This window comes from Oryctolagus cuniculus, chromosome 16 (genome assembly GCF_964237555.1).
Source record: "Oryctolagus cuniculus chromosome 16, mOryCun1.1, whole genome shotgun sequence".
In the NCBI taxonomy this organism is placed as follows: domain Eukaryota; kingdom Metazoa; phylum Chordata; class Mammalia; order Lagomorpha; family Leporidae; genus Oryctolagus; species Oryctolagus cuniculus.
Window position 1 is genome coordinate 8,234,265 of NC_091447.1, and position 26,246 is coordinate 8,260,510.

Genomic DNA, 26,246 nt, shown 5'->3' on the forward strand with positions numbered 1-26,246 from the left:
TCTTTTTCTCTCTCTGTCTCTCTCTCTCTCTCCCTCTTGCTCTAACTCTGCCTTGAAAATAAATGAATAACCTTTTTTTAGAAGGCTAATTATATAGCAAACATAAAGGCAACTGAAAATGTGCAGTGTAATTTTCTGTCTGTGAACTCAGTGGGGACATTCACCGATGAGACATCAAACACAAACACTACTCTTATTTTAGGATGGAACAGGCGGCAACCTCTACCTTACATTTTTGTTGCGCCTGCAGCGTTTAGACAAAGAACAGAGCATTGCAGTAAGGCCTGGAAGAACAGGCTCCTGCCCTCTCCGTCGTGTGATCTCGACATAGTGATTCTATCGCTGGCTCCTGCCACATTACCTCGTGGACAAATGTTGCAAACATTTGCTTTGTTGCACAGATACCAGAAAACTAAGGTCTGCCCCCAATCCTGTGACTAATCCATGGTGGGCATGAACCAAGACCCAAGGCTCCAGATTTCTAGTCCAGTGTTCCTTCCCCGCTGTACTGATACCCTCATCATTAGCTTGGAGGTGAGCTGGGGAGCCTGACTCCAGTGGATAAAATATCTGCAGCTTGCACTTTTCTCATATCATCCTGAAATTAAGAATATTCAAACAAAGCTGTCATACTGTGACTGAATGTCTAGCTTAATCAATGGCACCTGTTAGTAGTTTCTTTTTTTTTTTTAAAGTTCTATTTATTTTACTTGAAAGTCAGATTTACACAGAGAGAGAAGGAAAGGCAGAGAGAGAGAGAGAAAGGTCTTCCATCTGCTGGTTCACTCCCCAACTGGCCGCAATGGCCAGAACTGTGCCAATCTGAAGCCAGGAGCCAGGAGCTTCTTCCAGGTTTCCCATGCGGGTGCAGGGGCCCAAGGACTTGGGCCATCTTTTACTGCTTTCCCAGACCACAGCAGAGAGCTGGACTGGAAGTGGAGCAGCCGGGACTTGAACCGGAGCCTATATGGGATGCTGGCACTGCAGGCGGTGGCTTTCCCCTCTACATCACAGTGCTGGTCCCACCTATTAGTAGTTTCAAAAACTTACTAAAATACAATTTAACATGCTATACCATTACCATCCACGTACCTAATTCCTCCTGTTTCTTAAATGTCAATTTTCTCAAATGTCAATGGCTTAAATGTCAATTTTCTCAAAACCCCCTTGGAATAGGATAGGGGGCTCCCCTTTTCTATGGAAGAGTTCCACGGCCCTCTTTGGTTCCCCCCTGGAGAATATTGTCACACTGCTTGTCACCGCTCTTAGTTTCTAACTGCCACAAAAGCATGGACATCCTCCATCTTGTTTGCCACTGCAACCAAGGCACCTAGAATGAAGCTTGGTGCAGAGGCTGTGAACATTGTTTGTTTAATGAAGAATTAGCCCCATGGGGCCATTTACTTTACTCTCAATAAATCATGCTTCTATCTTTGCTTTCCTATCAATGGACCCTCTTACCAAGTGAGTGAGGCCAAAATATCAACCATTTATTCCCAGTCTGCTCTAACCAGGATTAGCATGGCAAGGATTACTGGGCACACAAATGAAATGTTTGTGGTTGAAGAAAATGGTAACAAAGCAGGCTGGCGCTGTGGCGGAGTGGGTAAGGCCGCTGCCTGCAGTGCCAGCATCCCATACGGGAGCCAGTTCTAGTCCCAGCTGCTCCACTTCTGATCCAGCTCTCTGCTATGGCCGGGGAAAGCAGTAGAAGATGGCCCAAGTCCTTGGGTCCCTGCACCCAAATGGGAAGACCCGGAAGAAGTTCCTGGCTCCTGGCTTCAAATCGGCCCAGTTCCAGCTGTTGCGGCCATCTGGGGAGTGAACCATCAGATGGAAGACCTCTCTCTCTCTCTCTCTCTCTCTCTGCCTCTGCACTTTCAAGTAAGTAAATAAACCTTTAACAAAAAAAAAAAAAGAAGAAAGAAGGAAAATGCTAATGAAGAAGCAAACAGTCCTTTAAAAGAAAGAATTGAAGGACTGTTGTAATTATAAATAGTAATAACTACACCATGTAAAGTTCTTTCAGTCTTTCAACTCTCCTAATCCTTACAATGACCCATAACCCCTTGTCAAAGTCAGAATCACCCAGTACTTTGCTATTAAGTGGTCCAGGCAGAATTTCAGCTCAGAATCACTGAATCCACAATTCATGTTCTTGAACATCAGGTTAAACCACCTCCATTAGAGAAATGACATACAGTCGTTCAAAGCATCTGACTGCAATTCACAAGGGCCCATCCACCACCTTCGGTCACAAAGTAGAAATTCAAAACAGTTGTTCAGTTTCCCCAAAGTCTCAGTAAGTATTTCATTCATTTAGACAAAGTGGACCTTAACCACTTTTGCTTTGTTTTCAAAGTCAGTAGGACAGTGTTTGCATGTTGAGAAGCAAAATGCTATTTTTTTCCGTAAGGAAAATCTCATGTAAAGCCACAGCAGACACTCACCCACAAAGGCTGCCATCTGAGCTGCTGTTCTGCCTACGGAGTTGACCACATCCGTCTCTGCCCCAGCTTCCAGCATGGCCCATGTGATGTCTTTGTTACCTAGAGTTAAACGCAATGCACCTGTTAGCACTCAGGAATGCACCCTTTAAACTCCTGCTTCTGAATCAGCTGTACCCTCTTCCTGCTAATGGTCTCCACAGTATTCCATTGCATGGACAGTTTCCCTTTTTTCCAAATTAGGAATCGTATCAGTATGGACTAAAATGCCATGGAACCTACTTAGAAATTAACATTTTCCGAGAAATGAAGCAGGCAATACGAAAATGGCATGGAATTGAGAATCATTTTTTAAACAAGATGAATTACATTTTCCCAGTGATAAATGCTTTGTGTAACATTAAAACAAACATGGGGGGAAAAATACAGAGAGAAAAGATAAAATGGACTGAAATCCCCCTTGAAGACGTCTAAGCCACCCCTCCCACCTGCTGGCTGCGGAACACCAGGCAATGGCTGGGAATCCACCCTGCAGCCTTTCCTGCCTACCCATATGTATTTTCTTAGATCGCCTCAATGTTACAGATAACTCCACTCAATTATAGATAATATTTCTCAACCATTCTTATTCAGCAAATAATAAGCAGCATGAAGCAGACTAAGGTTTTAGCTGGATCAGCATTTAATACATAAATTCCAGTAAGGAATTCCAGTAATCCCAGCTCTATCACTGCAGCTATTTGATCAAGAGAGCAAAGCAGCTCTCCTATTGCTTCAAAATACACTGACAGAAATCATCATTTGATTTCAACAAGACACAGATCACCAAATAACTCACATCATACACTGTAGCTTTTTCAGAAACTAACTGCTACCATTCCTTTCCCCACAAGTTGACCTTAAAGTTAACAGAACCAAAACAGCAATCAACTTATCCATACATATTTACAAAAATGTGTACAGATAGCGCACATTAGTGAACAGAGTAAATGCTGAGACCTCACCCGAGAGCGCGGCAAACATGAGGGCCGTGTAGCCATGTTCGTGCTGATGACAATTTACGTCGGCTCCGTGGCGCAGTAGCAACTCGCACATGTCAAGTTTTCCCTTATACGCTGCGTGCATCAGAGGACTCATTCCATTCTTCAGGGGAAAGGAAAAACGCATCGAGTTTACTTAGTGGCCTTTTCTTTACCTATCAACAGTTCCTATAACTACATTAATGTAGTTATGAGAGATTATGGAAGATCCACATAGAGAAGTAGATAATAAAAATACGATTACTTCATTACAGTTACATCATTATACAGCTGAGAACTTTAATTTGTATTTATGTTTCATTCTCTATGTGGATCTTCCATAATCTCTTGAGGAAATGAGGTTGTTTTCTTTCTTCTTTTTATTATTATTATTTATTTATTTGAGCGGTAGAGTTACAGACAGTGGGAGGGAGAGACAGAGAGAGAGGTCTTCCTTCCGTTGGTTCACTCTCCAAATGGCAGCAACAGCCGGATCTGTGCTGATCCAAAGCCAGGAGCCAGGAGCTTCTTCTGGGTCTCCCATGTGGGTGCAGGGGGCCAAGCACTTGGGCCATCTTCTACTGCTTTCCCAGGCCATAGCAGAGAGCTGGATCAGAAGAGGAGCAGCCAGGACCAGAACCAGCGCCCATATGGGATGCCAGGACTGCAGAGGATTAACTATTGCACCACAGCACCGGCCCCAAGGCTGTTTTCTTAGCTGAGGTGTTTTTGTTGTTGTTGTTGTTGTTTCTAACAGATCAGTAAACACATGCACACAGGACTTACTCAACCTCCCATAACCAGTAAATGGTTGGAGTGCAGACCAGAACCTGGGTTTCCCAGGGTTTTCATCTCTACCAAACATACCTAACTCCTACAGAAACACAGGAACATACAGACACACACACAAAATGAAGAAAATGCTCAAAACAAACAGGACGCTGTTGCGGGGGGAAAGCTGAGTCAAAGCGCAGCCCATCATTGCCATGGACTATTCTAAAGCTATAGCAACGGAATGAATTCATGAGTACCAACCGAATTGAAAACCGTTCCATGAGCTACTGCCCATGAGAAAGAGAAGGTGCATCCATTGCGTATTATAGTGGGATCATTTCCAAAACAGGGATCCCCAAAAATCACACACAAGGATGGAAGACATCTGGTAGTATTCCCATTAAGCTTCATTACGTGGTGTCCATGTGTTTGATGCATTTCCAATGGGATGCCCAGCCTCTACAGACTGGGTAGCTAACACCACTTTGGTCACTAAAGTGATGAGTTGTTTCCTCTAAGTGAATTTTCTCAGTAATTCAGTAAATGCTGAAGGTCGATATGGCTTTGGATGGAAATCCTGGCAACTCACATGATTTGACTTGCTCTCGAGGATTCCATGCTATTATCCTGAACCTAAGCCATCATATTGGTTTTTGTTTGTTTCTTGGGCAGAAAGGCAGGATTTACTAAAACACAAGGGATAGTGCACATTCAGACATGCATGTGGGCAACAGAGAGAGAGGGTGGGGGGAGAGGGGGAGAGAGGGAGAGAGGGAGAGTGGGAGAGAGGGAGAGGGGGAGAGAGGGAGAGAGAGAGAGAGAGGATTGCTCCCACCCAGGCTGGGGTGGTCCTTTTTATAGGACAAGGGTGCTGGGGCAGGGTGTGGGTTGGAGCTGCAAGGCCTGTGGTGATGTTCAGGAAGGTACCACGGCATCGGTGTGTGATGGAAAGCGAGGCTTGGCTGCAGGATGAGGAGGGGTGTACCGAGTCTTTGGCCCTGTTGAATTGGTGTAGAAGGGAATTGGATGGTGCACACGGCTTGGGCATGGGCAGTGCTCAGCTCCTTGCCCCTCACCGACCCCATCACAGAGTGTCTCGTCCTTCTCACCAGGTTACTGGCGTGACAATCAAGGAAGTCTGGACTTTTCAGGTGGCTGCAGAAGAGGCAACTCAGTGGGAACAATCAAAGCTTCTTCAAAGTAAAGAGAAAAAATTGGGGGCTGGCGCTGTGGTGCAGAGGGTTAAAGCCCCGGCCTGAAATGCTGGCATTCCATATGGGTGCCGGTTCTAGTCCCAGCTGCTCCTCTTCTGATGCAGCTCTCTGCTATGGCCTGGGAAAGCAGTAGAAGATGGCCCAAGTGCTTGGCCCCCTGCACCCACGTGGGAGACCTGAAAGAAGCTCCTGGCTTCAAATTGGTACAGCTCCAGCCATTGCAGCCATCTAGGCAGGGAACCAGCGGATGGAAGACCTCTCTCTCTCTCTCTCTCTCTCTCTCTCTCTCTCTACCTTTCTCTGTAACTCTGCCTTTCAAATAAATTAAATAAATCTTAAAAAAAAGAAAAAAAGAAAAAAAATGTCAGGGATAGTCTAACTTTAGGCTCCTCTTAGCTGGGTGTTTCTACAGGGATGGCGTATTTTCAGGCTGGGGGTGGCAAGGGGTATCAGAATCTCACTGCACAGAGCCAGCCAATGGAGTGCTGCCCACTCTAGGAGGCAAAAATGTACTGAGAGCATGCACGGGGGATAGCCCCTATGGATGACATAACCTGAACACACAGCACCATCAGAAACCACCACAAAGACAATGTTCGACACTGTGGTTAAAATACTGCACAGGACACCTGCTCCCCATAGTCGAGTGTCTGGTTTGAGCCCCAGCTCCTCTGCTTTCAATTCAGTTTCCTGTTTCTGGGCAGCCTGGGAGGCAGCAGGTGATGGCTCAAGTAGTTGGGTCCCTGCTACCACCTACGTGGTGCAGGCACTTGGGGAGTGAACCAGCAGATAGAAGATCTCTGTCTCTGACTCTCTACCTTTTACATACAATAAAAATAAATTATGTCTTAAAAACTGAAAAAGTGGGGGGGGAGACTACCACAAAGAGGCAAAAAAGAACCTCTTGTACAGATTTTTAGAATATAGATTTCAACCAGGAAGTTGAGTAATTTTTGTTCATCCAGACAGGCAGGTGTCAATCACCCAGCAATTCCACCCTACAGTTGGAATTTATCTAGCTCTGAGAATAACCTCAAAATTGCAGAATTGTCCTAGTTAAAAAAAAAAAAAAAAAAAAAAAAAAGGAAAGGAAGAAAGCTTTTAACAACGGGACAATCTGCCTGAGAGCAAAGGAGCCGTGCAAATCCCACATTGCACTGTCTTCCTTTTCTTGTGTTTCACCGTCATCTGCATTAATCACAGCTGTGCTGTCCCTGTCTCCCTACTTTCCTTCCCCTCATTTTCCTCTTCCTTCTTTTTACTCTGGATTTTTTTTTTTCATTCACCAACTGTCACTTTAACAGGAATTGTTTGTATACTTTTTGTTAGTTTTAACGATTTATTTATTTAAAAGAGTGGTGGGGGGAGAGGGAGGGAGGGAGGGAGTCAGGGAGGGAGAGACATTGTATCCAAATGCCCTCAACAACCAGGGTGGTCCAGGCCTAACCCAGGTTCCAGGAGCTCCATCCGGGTCTCCCATGTGGGTGGCAGGGGCCCAAGGACTTGGGCCATCTTCTGCTGCCTTTCCAGGCTCATTAGCAGGAAGCCGGGTTGGAAGCCTGAGGAGCTTGGACAGGAACTGGCAGTCTGTTCCCCACAGTCGAGTGTCTGGTTTGAGTCCCAGCTCCTCTGCTTTCAATTCAGCTGGCATCACAAGCAGCAGTTTAACCAGCTGTGCCTTAACACCTGCCCAGGAATAGGTTTTTAGATGCCACGCATGAGAGAGCGTCTTTCCGCAAGGGTAAAGAGCCATGCAGATCGTATCGTGCTACTCAATCTCTACGCTTGCTGTTTTTTCATGCTTATGGTGCAGTCTGTGTCTCCCATACCAGATTGTAGGACTAGGGTAGATTTTCCTGGCAAACTTGGGGCAAGTGACACATTTCTGCTACCTTTTCAATGAATTGGATATCACATATACTTCACTAGCTCTTAATCCAATTTTATAAGAATTTAGAACAGGTGCTGGCGTTGTGGTCCAGAGGGTTAAGCCACTCCTAGCTGCTCTGTTTCTGATCCAGCTCCCTGCTAATGTGCCTGGGAAAGCAGCAGAAGATGGTACAAGTATTTGGGCCCATGTACCCTTGTGGGAGACCCGGATGGAGAAACAGGCTTCTGGCTTCGGCCTGGCCCATTCCTGGCCAGTGAGCCATCTGGGGAGTGAACCAGCAAATGGAAGATATTTTCTGTCTCTCTAAATAGTCATCTTTTTATCCCATTTCTGTGCCTTTCAAATAAATAAAAATAAATCTTCAAAAAAAAGCAAAGAATTTAGAACAGTACAAAATGAAACAAATTTTGTATGCAATAATTACCATGCATTATCTTGGGTTCTTGGTACCATCTGTTGCTTATGGAAATATTTCAATGCATAAATGAAAAATAAATGATAGTGATAAATTCTGATGTGCCATAAAGATAAAACCACCATACTATAATTATTCATCCCTCCCTCCCTCCCTCCCTTTTTTTAGATTTTATTTATTTATTTGAGAGGCAGAGTTACAGAGAAAGGGAGAGACACAGAGGTCTTCCATCTGCTGGTTCACTCCCCAAATGGCTGCAATGGCCACAGCTGGGCTGATCTGAAGCCAGGAGCTTCCCCCGGGTCTCCCAAACAAGTGCAGGGGCCCAAGCACGTGGGCTATCTTCCACTGCTTTCCCAGGCCATAAGCAGAGAGCTGGGTCGGAAGAGGAGCAGCCAGGACATGAACAGGGGCCCATATGGGATGCCGGCACTGCAGGCAGAGGCTTAACTTACTATGCCACAGTGCCTGCCCCTAAATAGTCATCTTTTTATCCCATTTCTGTTTAATATCAACATAAAGAGGGGGCCCGCGTTTTTGACTAGCCAATTCCTAGAAGCATTTCACTTTCACACCAAACATCTCTGAGATCCAGTTTCAGTTCACAAGGACGAGAACTGTACAGATTACCCTGTTTCCAGCCCTCCACTTGCTAACATCTCACAATATCTAGAGAGCCTTAAACCTCTGACATCCTGGGGTCACTGTCACATGGGAATAAAAGCTCTCACCTTCACATTTCCCAGACCCAACCTTGTAAGCAGTTTGCTTCCGAACTGTGCGTGAAGAATGCGCTGGTACAATTCTTTGGATTCATAATCTCAAAAAAAAAAAAAAAAAAAAAAAAAAAAAAGTACCTTCCACCAATTCTTAAATCAACGAACTCAACAATGATAGGCTATCTTGTGAATATTCTGTATATAAAATTCAGCATTCATGCATGCAGCAAATACCTGTTGTGTGCCTAATATATATCAGGTACGGATCTGTAGCAGTGAACAGATTCCATTCTTCTTTAAGCTTTGTCCTGGGCATTTAATTTCAGTAGGTGCGATAAGGCAGGCAGCAATGTAAATGTGAGAGGGACATACCACAGAGTTGAGCAGGAGAGGGAACAAGACCATTTGTTTTTACATGACATTCAAGGAATGTGCCTTGGAGAGGGTGGCACTGGAACAAGCTCCGAGTCGGGGGCCAGAGCACACAGGTAACTAAGGCTGGTTCACTAAATGCAGGTGTTCAGCTCTTGGGGCGAGGGGCACCCACAGGCAAGGACATCACAGAGGCCCAGTCTGCCTGCAGTCCAAAGAAATGTCCAGGGTCCCTCCAAGAAACTCCTTCTTCTGATGCTGGTGTGTTTAATGCTGGAGTGTGAGGCCAGTGTCTGTGGCAGGTTCCTGTAAACTTCTGTCAAGTTACCTATGTGTCACTCCATACCCATTCATTAACAGTGGCACCATCAACTGTTACATTTTATCAAATACATTCTAGGGGCCAGTGCTGTGGCGCAGCAGGTTAAAGCCCCAGTCTGCGGTGCCAGCATCCCATATGCGCGCTGGTTCAAGTCCCAGCTGCTCCACTTCTGATCCAGCTTTCTGCTATGGCCTGGGAAAGCAATGGAAGATGGCCCAAGTCACCCACACGGTGGAAGAAGCTCCTGGCTCCTGGCTTCGGATCAGCACAGCTCTGGCCATTGCAGCCATCTGGAGAGTGAACGAGCAGATAGAAGACCTCTCTCTCTCTGTCTCTGCCTCTCTGTAACTCTGCCTTTCAAATAAATAATCTTTAAAAAAAAATACATTCTAACATCTGTTGAGACGATATTTATTTCTCCTTTACTCTGTAACACTGACAATTACACTGAAAGATTTGCTGACATTTAACTCTCTCTTGGAAAAAAAACCATTTGGTTAAAATGTCTTAAGATGCTTGTGGTACACTGGTGGATCAACTTGCTAACATTTATTTAGTGTTTTTGCATCTGTATTCATAAAGTAATTTTTGGGGGGTTGGATTATGCTTGCTGTATCAAATGAGTTGGTTATCCTCTCATCTTTCTATAGTCATGATATAATTTGTGAAAAATGAGAATTAACTGGTTCTTAAAGTTTGATAAAGCTTACCCAAATTTGCAGCTTTTTAAAACATCTACACAAATCTTCCTTAATTACATTGTTTTTTCTATTTGATATGAGATGAAGATGCTTGTTCTTATTTTTATATAAAGTTCATGTAGGTTTTCAAATATATTGGCTTAAATAAAGAAGTTATGATAAGGGGCCAATGCTGTGGCACAGTGGGTTAAAGTCCCAGCTTTGGTGCTTGCATCCCTTATGGGTGCTGGTTCGAGTCCCAGCTGCTCCTCTTCTGATCCAGCTCTCTGCTATGGCCTGGGAAAGCAGAAGATGGTCCAAGTCCTTGGGGCCCTGCACCTGCATGGGAGACCCAGAAAAAGCTCCTGGCTCCTGGCTTCAGATCAGCTCAGCTCTGGCTGCTGCGGTCATTTGGAGAGTGAACCAGTGGAATGGAAGACTTTTCTCTCTCTCTGGCTGTACCTAACTTTTTCAAATAAATAAAATAACTTTAAAAAAGTTATGATGAGTGTCTTTATAGTAGCAGCTATGTTTTTTTTATTTTCTTACTTGGTATTTATATTGAATGATTTCTTGTTGTACTTCCAGGTTGTATTTTTTTTGTTCTGAAATTGATAACTTGGACTGGCTTTTGTAATAGTTTTACTGAGATACAATTTGCATATAATACAATGCACTCATTTAATGTACCCAGTTAGTTTCTAGTATATGTAGAGTTGTGAAACCACCACCACGATCAATTTTAGGACATTTTCATCATCCCTAAAAGAAACCCCAGGCCCATGGGGCCGTCATTTCCATTTCTCCCCTCACCCTTCCCTAAGCCAAACGCTAGTTCACTTTCCGTCCCTAGGGGTTTTTCCCCTATTGCACATTTCATATAAATGGAATCACATAACATGGAGCATTTGTGACCAGCTTCTTCCCCTCAGCACAAAGTCCACGCTGTACAGGTGTCGGAACACCACTCCTTTTACGATATGAATATGCCACAGCGTATTTATGCATGTGTGAGAGGATGAGCATCCGGCTTCTTCCCACCTCTGGCTATGAGGGCAGCAGTTGCAAAGGTGCAGGTCCAAGTTTCTGGGTGGGTATGTTTTTCATTCCTCTTGAGTATACACCTAGGACTGTGAGTCCCAGGTAAACTCCATGTTTACGGATTTGAGACACTGCTAGACTGTTTTTCCAAAGTGGCTGCAATCTGTTACACACCCACTGACCATGTGAGAGGGCTCTGATTTTACTACATCCTTACTGCATACCTTTTCGATTATGCCCTCCTAGTGGGTGTGAATCGGTATCTCATGCTGCGTTTGATTTGCATTTCCCTAGTGGCCAATGATTTTGAGCATTTTTCCCATGTGTGCAATGATCTCTTGTATATTCTCTTTGGAGTAATGTATACTCACATCTTTTGTCCATTTTTTTAACCTGGGTTATATGTCTTTGTAAATGATTTTTTTTAATCTACTTGGAAGACAGAGAGGGAGGCAGAGAGAGGGAGGGAGGGGAGAGGAGGGGAGGGGGAGAGGGGGAGAAGGAAAGAAAGGGAGAGAGGGAGAGGGGCAGAGAGAGAGAGAGAGAGGAGAGATCTTCTATCCACTGGTTCACTCCTTAAATGGACTCAATAGTCAGGGCTGGAACAGGCCCAAGCCATTAGCCCATAACTCCCGTCTGGGTTTCCCACCAAGGTGACAGGGACCCAAGCAGCTGAGTCACCATCAGCTGCCTCTCAGGATCTATTACCAGGAAGACAGATTGAAAGCAGAATATCTGGGACTCAAATTGGAACTCGAACATATGATGCAGCTGTTCCACTCAGCAGTTTAACCTGCTGCACCACAACGCCGGCCCCTAAACGTCTTTTCATTACTGAGATGTGGGAGTTCTCCTATGTTCTACGTACAAGTCCCTTATCGGTTGAGACTTGTAAAATCTTTCTTCCATTCTCTGGGGTGTCTTTTCATGTTCTTGTTGTGCTTGGAAGCTCCATCGGTTTTTTAACTTTAATGATTTCCAATTTAGTGATGGCTTTATTTTATTGCCTGTGATTGATTTCTTTTAAAAAATTCTTTGCTGTTTTTCCTAACTCAATTCTTCTGTTTTTTCTTTCATATAATTTCATCAGTTGCAAGTTCAGAATGCCACAAAAATCAAATGTAAAATCAATGTAAAAACAACAAGATTTCTTTTGAACGTGCTTTTGGCTAGCAAACACATCCTTTTATTTTTTTTTTTAAGATTTATTTATTTATTTGAAAGGCAGAGTTATAAAGGGAGAGAGACAGAAACAGAAAGAGAAATCTTCCATCCGCTGGTTCACTCCCCAATGGCCACAATGGCTGGAATTGGGCCAATCCAAAGCCAGGAGTCAGGAGTCAGAAGCCAGGAGCCAGGAGTTTCTTCTGGGTCTCCCATGTGGATGCAGGGGCCCAAGCAATTGGGCCATCTTCTACTGCTTTCCCAGACCATAGCAGAGAGCTGGATCAGAAGTGCAGCAGCTGGGATGCCGGCACTACAGACAGTGTCTTAACCCATTATGCTACAACGCTGGCTTCCCAAACACAGCTTTTGATAAACAGTCAGCTTTTAATAAAAGTGACACCCTCCATTCTAAACAGTAGGTAATTTCCATTTCTATTTCTGCATTAACCTAAGAATCACTTAAAGTTAAAAAAAAAATTCTAAGATACATGTGTCATTATTTGAATTGTTTGTCTCTTCAAATGTCTTATGTAATCACTTGGTGAACTTATTGTTTGAACTTATTGTTCAAATCAGCACCAGCTAAAATATCCTTTATAAAATAGTGTAATACATGGATTATGTTTATCCAAGATCCATGTAAAAATGAAAAGTACTATTCAACAGGTTAATCAAATTTCCTGTCCTCTGAATTACCTTTTTTCTACTTAATCTGTTCATATCTGAAAGGGGCTCTTATGGGTTGTACAAATCTCACCTTTAGGCACTACCATTTTTTCTTTAGGAGCTTAAAAGTTTATAAAGCTGATAAGCTTATGAGTGATGGCTTAAGGCTGGTATGCTAATAGACTGTTAATTTAATGGATAAGTGTTCATTTATTAATTTTTTGCTTTACATTTCATTTTGTCTAATATCAGTTGGCCACCTATGTGTGCGTGAGTTTTTTTTTTTTTTTTTAAAGCCCTCCACTTTTGCATGAGAATTTGAAGTTCAGTTAACTCCTGGGTGCTAGAACTGTGCTGTATGACACAGTAGCCGCTAGACACACACTGCTATTTAAATTTAACAGGTTAAACAGATAAAATTAGGGACTTGTCCTTCCAGCCCAGATATGGTAACAGGAACAAGAGTTACCTTCAGTCTAGAATAACAACAACGACCGCAAGACCACCAGACCAAACACACGAAACGATGGTTTGTAAGGCACTGCAAGTCAGCCAGTGAGGAATGGTGATCTCTTTGCAGAGTTTCTAGGTTACAGGATAGGGAAGGGGTTAATCTAAACCAAGCCTGGGTGAGCAACACCAAGGTGACGTCAGTGCCCAGAAGAGAATGACAAAGAGGAGACAGCTGCACAGAAAGATAACACTGAAGATCTGCAGAGGCCTCCCCCTTACGCACACGCTTGGTGGAAAGCTCCCAGGCCTGGAGGGAGACTGGCTGGGAGACACGTGGGGCCAGCAGAGGGCCTCTCCCCACCAGCCAGGCTGGAGATCTCCAATGTCAGGGAGTACTCGAACGTGGAAAAAGGCCAAGCTGATGTATCAAGTCCAAGTAACTGCCCATGGGGGAAGGGTTCAGGGGTATTTAATCAGAGTACAAAAGTGCACAGTACCCAACAAGGCAAAATTCACAATGTCTGGCACCCAATAAAAAATAACTAGACACCCAAAGAAGCAAGAAAACAAAACCCATAGAGAGATGATAAATCATCCCAAAGAAATAAAAGCTCTATGCCCACAACAAGATTTGCACAAAAATGTTCTCAGCAGCTTTATTTATAATACCCCCCAAGCTGGAACTGACCCAAACCTCCATCAACTACTGAATGGACAGAGACTGTTACACACAATGAAAACTAGTCAGCAAAAAAAAGCAATGATACATGCTAGAATGTGCATACGGATCTCAACCTATGCTGAGTCAATTAAGCTTGCGCAAAAAGAGGACAAACTATGTGATCTACTTGCTTCATATAAAATTCTTGGGCAGGCAAACTATTGTGACTGAGCCCTGCTGTGGTTCTCTGCAGGTGGGGATCTGCAAAGGGCGGGAAGGAAGCATTGCAAAGGGTTTGAGGAAATGGTGAGGTGATGGGTGTGTTCACTATCTTGATTATGGATATGGCTACACAGTTATGGAGTATAGATGCATCAAAACCCAAGAATTTGGGGCCTTTACGTTTGTACAGTTTATTTCATATTCATTGTACCTCAATAAAGCCAACTAAAAAAATCTAGTTCCTCAATCAAACTGCCCACATTTGAAGTGTTGAAAGCCCACATGTGGCTAGTGGCTACTACACTGGATGGATGGCCCAGATACTACTGTTTGCAGGGGCTTGCATACTAAATGTCCTGCAAAGTTTTGTGGATTAAAGTCCCGCTTCCCCAGGATGGAACTACTAGGAGGTAGTAGAATCTTTAAGAGGTGGGGCCTGGTGGGGGCCTCAGGTCATTATGGTGTGCCTTGGAAGGTCACTGTGTTAAGACAGTTGTTACCAGAGCCTGAGTTTGGGCCCAATCTCCCCTCTTCACTTCATCAGTAGCTTGTCTCAGGTATTTCATTATAGTGGCAGAAAGCTGGGTGGTATAACATCCTTTCCAAAAGTTATTTTGGATACTAACTGTAGACGAAACTTAACTTATTTTCCTTTTCTCTGAAAGGCAACAAGACAGAGAGGGAGAGAGGGAGAGACAGATCTTCTATCACTTCCCAAATCCAGAAGCCCAGTACTCCATCTGGGTCTCCCATGTGGGTGGCAGGGATCCAAGCACTTGAGCTATTATCTGCTGGATTAGAAGCAAAGGCAGGGCTGGATTCCTGGCACTCCAATATGGGATGCAGGTGCCCCAATCAGCAACCTAAGTTGCTGTACCAACACCCACCCCTGTTCCAGAAAACTGAATTTAGGGGTCGGCGCTATGGCAGAGTGGGTTAAAGTCCCAGCCTGCAGTGCTGGCATCCTGTATGGGCACTGGTTCGAGTCTCAGCCGCTCTACTTCTGATCTAGCTCCCTGCTAATACGCCAGGGAAAGCATTGGAAGATGGCCCAACTCCTTGGCCCCTGCACCCACATGGGAGACCCAGAAGAAGCTCCTGGCTCCTGGCTTTGGATCAGCTCAGCTCTGGCCGTTGTGGCCATTTGGGGAGTGAACCAGCAGATGGAGGGCCTCTCTCTCTCATCTCGACCTCTCTCTCTCTCTAACATTGTCTCTCAAATAAGTAAAATAAAAATCCTTAAAAAAAATTCTTTAAAAAAAAAGATAAAAGAAAATTGAATTTAGGCTCAGTTAATTTTCCCTAGAAGTGGAACTGCTGGGTCACACATCTGAAGTTAATACACATTCCAAAGTGTTCCACAGTAAGCCAACTTACGCTTAACACGTTAGCACACACTAGTCCACGCTTCTCACACTTCACACACAAAAATGCTACTTTCATTTAATTCGTCCTTATTTGATTACCAGCAAACATGGTTTTTTCCATGCTTGTCTGTTGTGGCCTGAGTGCTTACATTTGGTTTGGAGAGTTATCAGCACAACTTGAACACAGATGCCAGAAAACAACAGCTTTAATGTATTACCCTTTCTCAATGGAATTCAAACACTCCAACTTTTCAAAAATAAATACATCTTAAAAAAATAAACAACATTAAAACAATTCTTTTACCTCATCCAAACAGTTGACACGAACATTCTTGCTGGATAATAGTGTCCCAGCTTCTTGAACAGTACCTTTGGAAAAAAAAAAAAAGATGAAGAGCTTATTTAATGACAGAATAGCAAAAAACAAAACAAAACAAAACAAAACAAAACAAAACCCGACGACAGGGAAATTAACTTTACAAAGTCATCTATAAAACCAGTCAGGTTAAGTTGCTGAGCAAAGCACTTGGGCAGCAGCCACCAGACCTGCTGGGTAAGATCCTCATACCCCACACCGGGGTGTCTGGGTTCAATTCCTGACCATGGCTCCTGATTCTAGCTTCCTGTTACTGCAGATCCTGGGAGGTAACCGATAGTGATTCCACAAGCTGGGTCCCTGTGGAGTTTCTGGGCTCCTGGCTTTGGCCTGGTCCCACCCTGGCTATTGTGGGCATCTGGAGAGTGAACGAGGAGGTGTCTCTCTGCCTCTGGAACAAATGGTAATAGACCATCCAGTCACTTCCTATTTATTTCAGGAAGTAATTGTCCAGAGGTGTAATTTACAGGACCTTGTTACTACTATGCTTTCACTGAGCTTCAAGTACATTAAACTGGCAACACTTTCTGTTTGGCAGGAATACAGCAGCCACAAGGCATAAAACTTCACACTGCAACAAATCTATGACAGGGCCTCTCACCCAAAGCACCCTGGAAAGCTTCGAGGCCAGTCAGAGTAATACTGGGGATGCAAAACCCAAGTCAGTGATTATATAATTCATCTTCACGAGGTCCTGTAAGCCGACAGAGGGTTTACAACAGATCTCTCGGCTGGCAATGTGTAGGTGACAAGCATCTTTTAGGACTGGTGCTGCGTGGCCAGTGTTCAGACCGCCACACGGCAGGTGAGGCAGTGTGGACAAGAGCTGTAATTGGGCACACGCTGGTCAGGTTTCTCTGGCCTTCTGTAAAAGCATGAAGACAACGGCACACAGTTGGAGGACAGAATGGTGCTATTATCATCATCAACCCAGCCAGCCACACGTCCTGCCAAAAATGTCTCCTCTGACTGCAAAGAGAACAATGAGAGTGAGTGTTCTTAGGGAGAAAGGATGCTTTGGCCGCTTCCTTAAAAGAACATTAAAAAAAAAAAAAAAAAGCATCTCCCCCCCCCGCCCACACACACACACACCGCTCCGGGTTTAAATTTAGAATCACAGTGCAAGGATGTACTCAATTCTGCTGCACATGGCACGCTTCTCTGTCCCTGACCTGCTTCCTGGGTGCCCCTCACCCAGAGAGGACAAGCAGGGAAATGTGTCCTGGACGGACCGAGACAGAGCTCTGTTGGGAAAACCTCTCAGCCGCGAGCTCCCTGTCCCGGGGTGGGGGGTGGGGGGCGACAGCAGCTATTTTTGTGCTGGGTGGTGCAGGGTTCTAACCCTGCACTTCCCCTGCACCTGTGTGCGGTGCGGCTGGGAACGGAGAGGGAGAACCTCACGGATGTGGAACCTTACAGTTCCTCGTGATAAGGTCCCTCACACAGCTGTAGGGAGAACAGAAACTAGAAAATGCCTGTGGCCCAAATTCCCTCGGCAGAAGCAGCATTAGCTGCGTGATACCCCCCTCTACAACGACCAGAGGGTCTTTTCTCTCTGGCCAGGAGATGTTCACGCAGTGAGACACTCCTGTAGGGGTGAGGATGGCTCCCGCCAGGGGAGTTACCCATAAGCAGGTGCCTCTCATTAGAGGGCGGCCTGATAATTCTGTATCAGTTAATCTGTCAGGGAGCAATTTAAAAAAGATAAAGCAGGTTGCGGTGCAGGGTGAATCCCAGACTGACAGCTTTCTCCTCCTACACGCTCACTTGATGGACTCCATGCTTCAGTTCCAGCACCAAGTGTACAGGGCTTCCCCCCAGCATCCTGGGCAGCTCCCCAGAGGACACCAACCGGTACTATGTAACTATGTACTATGTAACTCAGTCCTGGCACCTGCTGGCTGGGGTTAGAGCCGGACCCCCCAGGGGAGGTGCTGGGTGCCCAACTCACAGGCTTAACAAGGCTGCCCCTGCTCCAGCCGCCAGCCAGGTTTCAGTCTGTGGCCTGTATATCTGAATGCATGAGGTTTCCATGAGCCCCTCCTCAGGTCTGATCGTTTGCAAGGAAGGCTCAGGAAGGATGCAGACAAACAGGCAGCTGTTAGAGCTGCCTGGGGCAAGGCCTATGGGAAGGGCCACAGAGCTTCCGGGCAGCTCCATGTGCGTCACAGCCGGGAAGCACCTCAGAACCTGGCGGCTCACGGCTATGGGGGAGGCTGCATCACACAGGCACGGCCGGCTACTACCTCAGTCTCCAGCACTTCTCCCCTTTCTGGAGCTGAAAGTTCCTGGCTTCTAACCTGGCCTTGCACTTTGTGGTGACCAGGACACTCCTAAATCAGGGATTAGCAGCTCTGTGTCAGCAACCAGGGTCAAAGACCGAACTTCAGAACAATGCACTGCACCCAGCAGCCCTCTTGCTCAGGAGATAAGGGTTCCAGGAGCTCTGTGCCACACACAGCACTCAACAGGGGAAGGTCAGCCTTTAGAAACGAGGGGGCCAAGATCACAAACACGACCGGCAACAGTTTGGGCTTCTAGGGAACAGGTACGGATTTCTGGGAAACGGATGAGCAAGATACCCTGAGAGGAAAAACTTTAGGAATATAATGATTCTTCCCATCGTACCTGCCCTCCCACCCCTCTTCCGCCTCCCTCTCCCCATCCCATTCCCATTCTCCATTTAGATTCATTTTCAGTTAATTTTGTACACAGAAGACCAACTCTGTACTAAGTAAAGATTTCAACAGTTTGCACACACACAAAAACTGAGAACTAGTTTCACAGTTAACTCTCATAATACAACTCATTGAGGACAGAGGTCCAGCATGGGAAGTGCACAGTGACTCCTGCTGTTAATTTAACAATTAATGCTCTTATGTATGACATCAGTGATCACCCGAGGCTCTTGACATGAGCTGCCTAGGCTACGGAAGCTTTTTGAATCCACCAACTCCATCAGTATTTAGACAAGACCATAAGCAAAGTGGAAGTTCGCTCCTCCCTTCAGAGAAAAGTACATCCTTCTTTGATGGCCAATTCTTTCCACTGGGGTCTCACCCAAAGAGATTCCTCATGTAGGAAATTTTTTTGCCACAGTGTCTTGGCTTTCCATGCCTGAAATGCTCTCATGGGCTTTTCAGCCAGACCAGGAAGTCTTAAGGGGTGATTCTGAGGTCAGAGTGTTACTTAAAGTGATTGTCATTCTATGAGTCAGCTGTGTGGACTGTAAAGCTGTCTTTTAAAAACACACTTTTCTTCATGGTGAAATCATGGTAATTTGACATAGTGTACTAGTCTGTATGAGGATCTTAAAGTTTTCTCACTTGCTTGTATCTGTTTTTAGACTTTGTTAAAAAACTGGACTTAAGCAAGGCATAAAATGGACAGAAATTTAAAAGAGTTGCCAGAGGCGGGGCTTAGGCCTAGTGGCTGAGATGTTACAGCAGGTCTGTGGGATCTTTGGGAGTGAAAGAGCTACTTGTGGTTTTAATTGTAGTGATGGACACTTGGGTCAACACTGATACAAAACTGTGCATTTTAAATAGATGCTATTGATGGTAATTATGCCTCCCTGACATTGATATAAAATTCCCTATTGTCCAAACCTGTTCCACAGCTCCTTTTACACAAACATGAAAAAATGAAACAAGACAACCCTAGCAAGTGTTTTACTTTCTTGTTTAAGACAGCAAGAGATTCCAACTGAGGTAAGTAAGAAAAAAATCTTTGGGTTTATACTCTCACACTAGGAGTGATTTATTTTGAAATTTGTCTTCCTATGCTGAATGAAAAAGCTACCGGAATTTAGAGGAATGATCACTCAACAAGGAAGGCTAAGGCATTCAAACATGGTTTTCATGCTGTCAATCTTCTCTCCTTCAACGTTGTGCAATGGACATGGTTATTTATTCTGTTTTACACGGGCACGTTGGAAGCAGCTTCTCATTTTCATCTGAGACTTCCTGGAATTCCGACAAACATACGATCTGGAGACAGCTTAGCATGCAGACTTACAGAACGAGACAGGTCTGAAAGTATGCAAAAACCATGTGTGGGGTTATTACACATCCCTGGATGTCCCCTTCACAGCCTGCTGACTTCTAGGGGGCAAGTGACCAGCAGGGAGGAGGAATGGAGGCACTGGTCAAGTTTATTTCAGACTGGCCAGATGTGGCTGAAGATTCATTCACTGTTCATTCAAAGTACTAGAACTGACTGTCTTATCTATTGTTTCTCAAGATGGGAAATCAACCAAAGGAGAAACAAAAAATAAGAACATCACCCACCCGCTAAAAAAATAATAATAACGTTTCTTAAGGGCACAGACATAATACTTCGCACATGACCTTCATTCAACCATAAACAAAAATTCACTCTGTAAGTTAAAAGCTCTTAAAACTACAAGATCAACAACATTTAAAACTCAGCTAACTCTGGGGCTGCCATGGTGTAGCAGTTAAGACACCAATTGGGATGCTTGCGTCCTAATGTGCACCCTGCAAAGCAGCTGGCAATGGCTCAAGTACTTGGGTCCCTGCCACCCACAAGGGAGACCCAGATTCAGTTCTAGGCTCCTGGCCTCAGGCAGACCCAATCCGGGCTGTTCTGGGAATGAACCAGTGCATGAAAGAGCTTCGTCTTTCCAATAAAATGAAAAAAAGAAAATTATTTAAAGAGAACTATACTTAAAGTAAAAATTAACTGGACAGATGATATTTTGCTGAAATGAGACTACTTCTCAAAGGCACAGGTCTCATTTTGGCTGTGGCTTTGGCTTTGAAGTCCAGCCTATTATTTCTTGGACCTGTGGGCCACAGGACACCTCAGCCCTGCAGCCCTGCAGCTTACCCGTCGTGCACTCTCAGCACATGGCCCGACTCTCCGGTTCCTGGGACTGCTTATCTGTCAAGCAGGGATTACCATACGGATGGCAACAGCAGCTGCCACGCTGATTTGAATGCTCTGCCTATAAGGACTTCATCCTCACACCCTAAGGAGACCTCAGCAGTACTGAGGTGCCCACGGCCACAGCACCACACAGGGGATTCAGGCAGGATCCCCAAAAAGGACCCGAACAGCTAGCCCCTCTCAGAACATGACAGCTTAAAAATCATGGTTAGCTGCTCAAAACTAGATGCATGTAGAGTATGCAGAATCCCACCTGGCTCATGAGGTTCAGCAGGTGCATCTTGTGGTTGCTACTCTGCTCCCATCTCACACTGCTCTGAGAGTTCAGTGGTGTCCCAGACTTTCCCTGACACCACCTGCACCTCACTTCTTTTCTCATTAGCCTGTGCCAAGCAAAGGGACCACAGACACACACACGCGCACACACACACACTACGGATGCCCCATGTGACTCCCAGGCCGCCCCACTTCCTGGCACATCCAGCCCTAACTGGAGCAGAGACACCCTCACCTGGCTTCCCAGCAACTCCAAAACCCACCTGCCACACCTGAGACCTCATCTCTAAGACGGCTTGGCGCCTGTCACTGTTAATAAGCGAACACGTGACCCACAGCTCTCGCCTGCTCTGGTCCCTGATGGACTGGGGCGGGGCAAGGCACAGTCCTAGGCCGGCACTCACGCGTGCTGGACCGAGCCCTGCAGCCCCCAGGGACAGGAGACAGCCCACCAGGTCGGGGAGGACCCAAAGCTGTAGCTCGGCAGGCTAATAAGGCTGGAGATTCCCCACACCGGGGCTACCCCAGACCGGGAGGACTCAGCTCGTTGGCCCCGGTGGAGTTCAAATCCGGCCTCCATCGTCGCGGTGGAGCCTCCATCTGCGGGACCCCCTGGCGCAGCAGCCACGCCCCCCGACACCTGCCAGGTGCGGGCTCCTCGGGCCCGGGGCGCAGCGGAAGCGAGGCCTGGGGCGCGCACGCAGCGAGGCCTGGGACGTGGGAGCCCCGAGTTACGGCTCTCTCAGCCCCCAAAGCAAAGTGGAGGAGAGGAGGTGGCCCCAGACTGCCCCCGGAAGCAGCCCGAGAACCCAGCAGGCTGCGGAGGCCGTGTGTGCGGCTCACCCCGCGGCCCGGGGGGCAGCGCAGACCCAGGCCGCGAAACCCCGCCTTCACCCGGCCAGAGCCTTGCCCACGTCGCGGGGTACCCCGGCCGGGGCGCCCCCCACCCCGGGGCTCCGCCACGCCCCCTGCTAAGGCCGCGGCGCCCCGCTTCCCAGCCCCGCACCCATACCTTTCCCGATGGCCTCCAGCAGCTCCTTTTCCTCCGGAGTCAGCTCGCCTTTCTGTATGTGAACCATGGCTGCCGCCAGCTTGAAGGCGATCTTGCTCCTGGGCAAGCTTCAAAAAAAAAAAAAAAAAAAAAAAAAAAGCGAGGCTCCGTCCGGGCGAGCAGCAGCGGCGGACAGCGGAAGCGCCCCACTCCCTTCTCCCTGCGGGGCGCGAGCTCCCGCGAGCCCCGCCGCCGGCACCGCCCCCCGCGTGTCATTGGCCCGGACTGGGGGAGGAGCCGCAGGAGGCTGCTTCCAGGGACTCCGATTGGAGCAGCCCGAGCGGGCAAAACCAAACGGAGAAAACAGGAGGGGGGACAGGAAATTCTTCTTGCACGTTTCCGCCCCCTCTCTATTAGGTTCAGATACCTGGGGACGCAGCGCGATGACCATTCTCTACCTAGCAGTGCTGTTTCCCGCTGTGGCTTTCCAATGCGTGAAGACGCCTCCTGCTTCGGCTCTGCAGCGCACGGCATCCCCCGGGAGAGGCGCAGTCCGGCAGAGGGGCGGGCCGAGGGGCGGGGCCTGGCGGGAGGCGGTGCTGCGCTGGGTTCCGTGTGTCTATGTCAATGTGTCTGTCCTTCATTCCTCCATTGTCTGCCGCCGCTGCCAGAAGCCGCCGCAGCCCCCGGCCTCGCGCGTCGTCGCTACCTCCTCGGACAGGTGAGAAGCCAGCCCCGCGTGGGGACCCAGGCGCCCGGGGCCGGAGCCGGCGTGCGGACGGGCGCGTGTGCCTGTGCCGCCGGAGCCGGAGCCGAAGCCCCGCGGGCGGGGACCGCGGCTCGCCCGGCTGCGGCCGGCCACGGGGCGGGCGCACGTGGTCCCGCGCGGGAAGCGGCGGGCCGCGGAGGGCGCGGGGGGCAGGGGCCGGCGTGCTGGGGAGGCGGCTGCCTTCGGCCGTCGCCCGCCCGGGCCTGTGCGCCCGCTGCCCGGCTTTGGAACTAGCCCCGGGGCCCTGCGCGCCGCGGAGGTGCCCGGGTCCCGCGCGCTCCACGGACCCGGGGCAGGAGGGCCAGGGACGGGGTCGGCGGCGCGGCTTCCCCTCTGGCCGCTGCCTGGGTGTCGTGTGCGGGGGGCGGCCTGCTAAGGGCTGGGGGCCGGAGTCCAGAGCCCCCCACCCCACCTCACGGGGTGCGTGTCCGCCGTGCCCGCGGCCTCCCTTGCAGGCCGCCTGGAGAATAAGCGTCCGCGCTGCCTTGCAGCCTTTGCTCCAGCCCTGACCGGCCGAGTCCGGACAGACACGCGTCAATCACGACGCAGACGAGCGAGAGACAGACGTCAATCACGACGTCGGCGGCTTCGCTCTGGCTGGCCCGCTGTGCCGCGTGCGAAGTGCAGTAGAGCTCTTTGCAGCTTCGCTGGTTTCTGATTTCCTGCCTCCCCCACCCCCCCAAATCTCCCGCACACCAGCCCTGCTCCCCTCCCCCACCGAGGCTTTGCTGCTGCCCAGGCTGGGGGTGCGAAGCCAGGACCAGACGGCCTGAGATCATTCATCTCTGCGCGTAACAAAGAAAGTTTTTGTCCGATGGTGCTAAGATAATCAGGCGCCTGTTCTGCCCGGGGGAAGGGAGGGACCGGGGCTGGGTGACACTCTGAGCGTCCTGGGAGGAACCCCGACCGAGCCCGCAGGTGCTTCCCGCCTGGATTCCAGCCCTGGTGTCTTCAAGGTCGCACCTGTTTGCCTCCCTGGGGCCGTCGGCTCCCCGGGGATAGGAGCTGAGTTACCTCTTCCTGCCTTGTGACACCTGACTGGTTCTGAGCCTCTCTTGTGGCTTAGGTAAATGTGGACTCAGACATGTGGACAGGTCAGCTGCTCCATTTAAATTTCTGCCATCATGGAGAATGGTTCCTTAGATGGGTGACGTGAATAGCTTTGTGCAGTCTAAATATTTAGTGTAGGGGTGAGAGTCACTAATGAGCATATTAAACCGTGCTCAGATCTAAGGAGTTTCATTGATAATAAAATAGCAGTGCTCAGCCCGCGCCAAATAACTCTACCAGATGCTTTGCACAGGATTATTTTAATCATCGTTATAACAACCCAGGAATTAGCCAAGATGATTTTCATTTCTGCAACGAGGAGGGCAGAAAATAGGGAAGTTAATTCGTTAGTCCACAGCGCCACAGCTGACAAGTGTCAGAAGCAGGATGGGAGCCTGGCATGGCACCTGGGTGCCAGGCAGTGCGGGGAGGGGGGAACTCTATTATTTTGAGGAGCTGGTGGATAATGCCTCCTTGTGGTTTCGCCAGGGGAGCTACAGGCCCCTCCTGCCTCCTTGCTGCCCCACAGCCAATGAGATTTATTTTTTTCATATTTTGCAGAGCTAGTTTATGTAAATATATATATATACCCACCATTTTATTTATTTTTACAGAAATTGGAGCCTACTGCCACACTTGTGTAGCAGAATTTGTATGATGATGCTCTTGTTTCTTCACCTTGTAAAGAATACTGATTTCTTATCAGTATGTCTTATCACAAATTTCATATCAATTTCAGAATCAGTGTGTCTGTGTCCCCTCCTCTGCTCCTAAAGACTGCCTTAGACCCCTGGCATTCCAGTCCATTATTTTTTGTAAATATTTATTTGAAAGGCAGAGTTACAGAGAGGGAGCGAGCTTCCATCCACTGGTTCACTCTCCAGGTGGCCACAGTGGCTGAGACTGGGCCAGGCCAAAGTCTGGAGCCAGGAGCTTCCAGGTCTCTCTCACAGGTGCAGGGGTTAGGTGCTTGGGCCATCTTACTATGCTTTCCCATGTGTGTTAGCAGGAAGGTGGATCTTAAGTGGAGCCGCCGGGACTTGAACCAGCATTATCACAGGTGGCAGCTCAGCCCACTGGGCCGCAACGCTGGCCCATCAGTGGATTCTTACACCCCCTGTTCCTCTGCCACCTCTCCCCATGCAGCTAACCCAAGGAACTCCCAGATCAATAACCATGGAACACCCTCTGGCCCCAGAGTGGAGGTTCAGGTCCGGCCAGCCTTGCTGTGGCCTCTCCCCTGCTGTGCTCTGAGGTCACAGCCCTGCTGGATCCCTACCCTGCTGGTCATTCTCACCCCCCTTTGTTCCTGCTGTGCTCTTCCTGGAAGGACCTCCCAACCCTCCTCAGGAAGTCACTGCTTCCCAGAACTGATGGCTGCTCCTTGCTTCCTGCTCACCTCTTCTCCCAGACTGTGAGAGCCACGCACAGGGATGACAACTGGTCCCATTGTGGACAGCATCTTCTAACTCAGCCTCCCGCCTTGGTCCCCCGAGTTCACACTGCTTCTCTGGGTTGCCAAGGAAGTGGCTCGTGCAGGCTCTTCTCACCCATGTATCAGCCAGGTCGGGGTGGCCTCTGATTCTCAAGGTGTAGTGTCTTGTCCCTGTGCTGTGCCCAGTACATGCTGAGTTGAGTCCATTTGATCCCTAAGTTATTTTAGGTGGATTTATTTCCCAACTCAGCTAATCCTTCCTGGCAGTGAGCAGTGCACCGTGGCACTAAACACACATACACATGCCCATAACCAGGGGCAAACGGGCTGTAAATGCTTTGGGTTTCAAGGTTCTGACATTCTGTTGACCATGAAATTTCACCTGTGCATATTCCACATCCCACACACTGTTCCTGGGTCTCCGGCTGTCGCCCAGGGAACGCTGGTTCCTGTCGTGACAGGGGAGCAGTGCATGTTTGAGTATCAGATCTTTCCCTGGCGTTTGATTTATTTTCTTAGTCTTTGGTACATTTCCTGCCTGTCGCAATATTTCAGGATATCAGGACATTTTCATATTGGAAAACATCATGGCTTCTGTTTTCAAAGATCCCTTACTGTTTAGAGGTCTGTACTGAAAGGAATGATGTGACAGGTGAGACCAGCTGTCAGTATGATCCTGTGACCTGGGGGGGCAGGGGTTGAGTGAGAACAAACAGGAGAGAAACTCACCATGTTAATGAAGGTGGGATTTGGTTCATCGTTGGCCACCTTCCTCCTCCCATGGTCCTCTGGGCTTGTGGGTATGCTTGAAATTTACCATAGAAAAGTTCTGAGGAGGGAAACTTGAAAATATTACAGCCTCCAAGAAATTACTGTTTGTTAGCACAGCATAAAGCGAGCCACGTGCAGAGAAATGTTCGTACTCTGTACTTGGAGCGTAGCTTATGCAAGTCTTCATTTAAATGCTGCTAGTAGAGCTACACGTAAATCTGCAAGGGGCTGTGAACA

General features: G+C 47.7%; 2 protein-coding genes across 5 annotated transcripts in view; one reads left to right on the top strand and one right to left on the bottom strand.

Moving 5' to 3' along the window:
* The window catches only part of ANKMY2 (ankyrin repeat and MYND domain containing 2), a 43,805-nt gene extending 21,375 nt beyond the window's left edge, over window positions 1–22,430 (bottom strand). The window contains exons 1-5 of the mRNA XM_051832561.2: window positions 22,412–22,430; window positions 22,006–22,112; window positions 15,735–15,799; window positions 3,452–3,590; window positions 2,451–2,549 (exon numbers count right to left, since the gene is read on the bottom strand). Of these exons, the coding sequence (XP_051688521.2) occupies window positions 2,451–2,549; window positions 3,452–3,590; window positions 15,735–15,799; window positions 22,006–22,072 (370 nt within the window). The 5' untranslated portion in view covers window positions 22,073–22,112; window positions 22,412–22,430. The remainder of the gene's footprint in view (window positions 1–2,450; window positions 2,550–3,451; window positions 3,591–15,734; window positions 15,800–22,005; window positions 22,113–22,411) is intronic.
* The window catches only part of BZW2 (basic leucine zipper and W2 domains 2), a 72,324-nt gene continuing 68,505 nt past the window's right edge, over window positions 22,428–26,246 (top strand). The window contains exon 1 of one of the 4 annotated variants that reach the window (XM_051832559.2): window positions 22,428–22,705. In XM_051832559.2, coding sequence (XP_051688519.2) covers window positions 22,428–22,705 — 278 coding nt within the window. The remainder of the gene's footprint in view (window positions 22,706–26,246) is intronic. The other 3 variants (XM_070059577.1, XM_070059580.1, XM_051832560.2) reach the window with 3 other exon arrangements.